The sequence below is a fragment of the Seriola lalandi genome, unplaced genomic scaffold (assembly GCF_002814215.2).
Source record: "Seriola lalandi dorsalis isolate HSWRI2012SDOR001 ecotype SW California unplaced genomic scaffold, Sedor1 jcf7180002054783, whole genome shotgun sequence".
NCBI classification, from domain to species: Eukaryota; Metazoa; Chordata; class Actinopteri; order Carangiformes; family Carangidae; genus Seriola; species Seriola lalandi.
The window spans coordinates 173,828-176,378 of NW_019525336.1; the positions used below are offsets into that span (position 1 = coordinate 173,828).

The 2,551-nt window shown below is 48.6% G+C and overlaps 1 protein-coding gene across 2 annotated transcripts in view; it reads left to right on the forward strand.

The window, feature by feature from the left end:
• The window catches only part of jcada (junctional cadherin 5 associated a), a 21,513-nt gene that overhangs the window by 8,737 nt on the left and 10,225 nt on the right, over nucleotides 1–2,551 (forward strand). For both annotated transcript variants that reach the window (XM_023425513.2, XM_023425514.2), the window contains exon 2: nucleotides 701–1,239. In XM_023425513.2, coding sequence (XP_023281281.1) covers nucleotides 872–1,239 — 368 coding nt within the window. In that variant the 5' untranslated portion in view covers nucleotides 701–871. The remainder of the gene's footprint in view (nucleotides 1–700; nucleotides 1,240–2,551) is intronic.

The window sequence follows — 2,551 nt, forward strand, 5'->3', positions numbered from 1 at the left end:
GACACACGGAGGATGTTCAATCTGTGTGACTCCTCGAAGGGGTTTGTGAACAAACCCAACCAGTTCAACACAGAGGTTTATTTAGGGCACATGGTTGTAAAAATGTCTTCATCCTTTCAGACTAAAACCATAAAATACTTGTGAGATGAAGAAGAGATGTTGAGGGAGAGAAAGCAGAGGTGAGCAGAGAGGAAGACAATCCCCCAGCTGCCTCACTGATGCACAACATGAGCAGCGGTTGGCTGTTAACAGCTACCTTCCAGCCAGTGCATGGGGGTCTGCAGGGAGCCCACTGTAAACGGTGGCATTTTGTGATTTCACTGCAGCAACCAGCAGCCCTCCTGAAAGTCCTGCGGCCGCCGGTGATCATGTGATCGTGGTGTTTGTTCACCTCAGTTCTGGACGGGTTTTGGTGCTGGTGGTGTCTGAGTGAGATGGAAACAGGGTTGTTGCTAGGAGGACTGGAGAAGAGAGGAGGGAGGGAAAGGCGGGTGATGTTGGTTTTGTCGTGGCGGCTCAGAATTTGGGTTCGGGGGTCTTTTTTTTTTTTTGTTTCGTCCTCTCAGCTGTCCACATGGAGTGGGACCCTTGACAAAAACTGGACACGGGTAGCAGGGATAATGGTTTTACTGTCACCTTCTTTTCTCTGTCTCTCTTCTTGTCTCTTCATGTCATTCCCCCTCTCTCTTTTTTTTCCCAGTGATGGCCTCAGCTGCGCAGCTGTGCCGGTGATCCTGCCGCTGCACGTAGGGAAGAAGCAGAGACGCCTTGACAACCGACCTACCTTCCTCTCTCAAAAAAAACAAAAAGACACAAAAAGAAGCAGAGAGAGGAAAATAATATAATCACACCAGCATAAACAAATGCGACCATGTACAGCGTGGAGGACCTCCTCATCTCTCATGGATACAAGCTGCCCAAGCACACCACCCCCTCCTCCACACCCACCCCAGCCCCCGCATCCTCGACCCGCCAGGCTCCCTCGTCCTCACCGCCATCCTACAGCAAGCACCATGAAATCCTGGAGAACAGGCCCGGCTCTAGGACAGTGAACGGCTACGAAAGAGGGCCCGGGGCGCCCTACGGGAATGGTGCCGGAACCAGGCAGCCCCAAGCACACGGCAGCGGCTGCACCAACAACAATAACGAACCCAGGGACAGGAGCCAGCCCAGGCGGGAGGGCGAGAGGAGCCAAACTGACACCCACTCGTTGGGAGAGTCGCTGACCTCAGACAGTGGGTAAGACACAGTCTGTGCTGCACCTTGCTCCTGTCTGACTCAACCTTTCGCATGTTCTTGTCCTGATTATGGTTTGTCCTCACACTCTATCGATTAATGCCACAGTCTTTCATTGTTATGGTGCTTTGATGGAGCGTACTAATGAAATTAAATAACTTGTCAAGGAGTTTGCATGGGGATTTTACACCACATCATAAATGGAACTGCCTAACACTCTCACTCCTTCCCTTCGGTAATCTCTCTCTCATGCTTCTATCCTTCCCCTTGTGTGTCACTTCCCATCTCTCTTCCTTTTCCCAATCAAGTCCCGGGCACTGGAGGAGGGATAATGTGTGCTGGAGTCCTAATCTGCCACATGGGATCTTGGAGTTATAATCAAAACACCTCCTGGGCAAACCTCTGAGGCCCATTTGAGCATGCTCAGTCTTACGTGCACAGGTTGCCAGGTTCATCAGGGTGGCCCCTTCCCCATTCTAACCCCCCCCCCCCCCCCCCCCTCGAATGTGACCAATATGCCTAACTGGCTTCCACTGTTTCCCAGGCTTCACACCTGCTTATATAATGCACATCATCAATAATACAAGATTCATGTAGGGTTTATTTAAATATGTATATGGAGGATAGGCTATATTTAGCTTAGTCTGGAGTTATGCAATTGAAACCCTCTTGGATAAGGACTGTTAGAACGTATGATATTTCCTGGCTGCAGCCAATCTATCTCTTCCTGAAAACAGGATTGTTTAGTTTGCCTATTTGCACCAATTCTGGGGGTTAGTGTGCTGTAACTGAGACAAAGTCAATACAGCTGTTCCCATGTCCACACAATTAGGCAGGCTTGTCAGATTTTCTCCCTTTTTCCTTACATTGTGTTTGGCTGACTTTTTTTTCCCCCTAATCCCTTTTAGCCACCAGCCAGTGACAGAGCATCTGAAAATAGTCAAATGACCTTGAATAATGTCAGTGGTTGTGTTAGTGTGTTAGTTTTTTTTCTCCTCTCTCTTTTTTGGTTTTATTCTTTGAGGCGAGTAATCCTCATTTTCATGTCGCTGCTCTGCCAGTGCTATCGGAGCTTTCTATTGGGAATGCGGGAATTGCTAAGACATATGTTCTGCAATTTCAGTCTGTTGTTTGTTCATCCTTCTTTCTTCTCCTTATCCAAATCCGTTTTGCCTGGCAGCCTTAGTGTAGATAAGGAACAGGCCTAACTTGGCGCTCTGATTAGGCAGCGCTACTTAGACCCAATTAGACTAATGATGGCAACTCATCTTACATGAGATGCCCTCAGATTTATCAAATTGGCATGGCTACACCC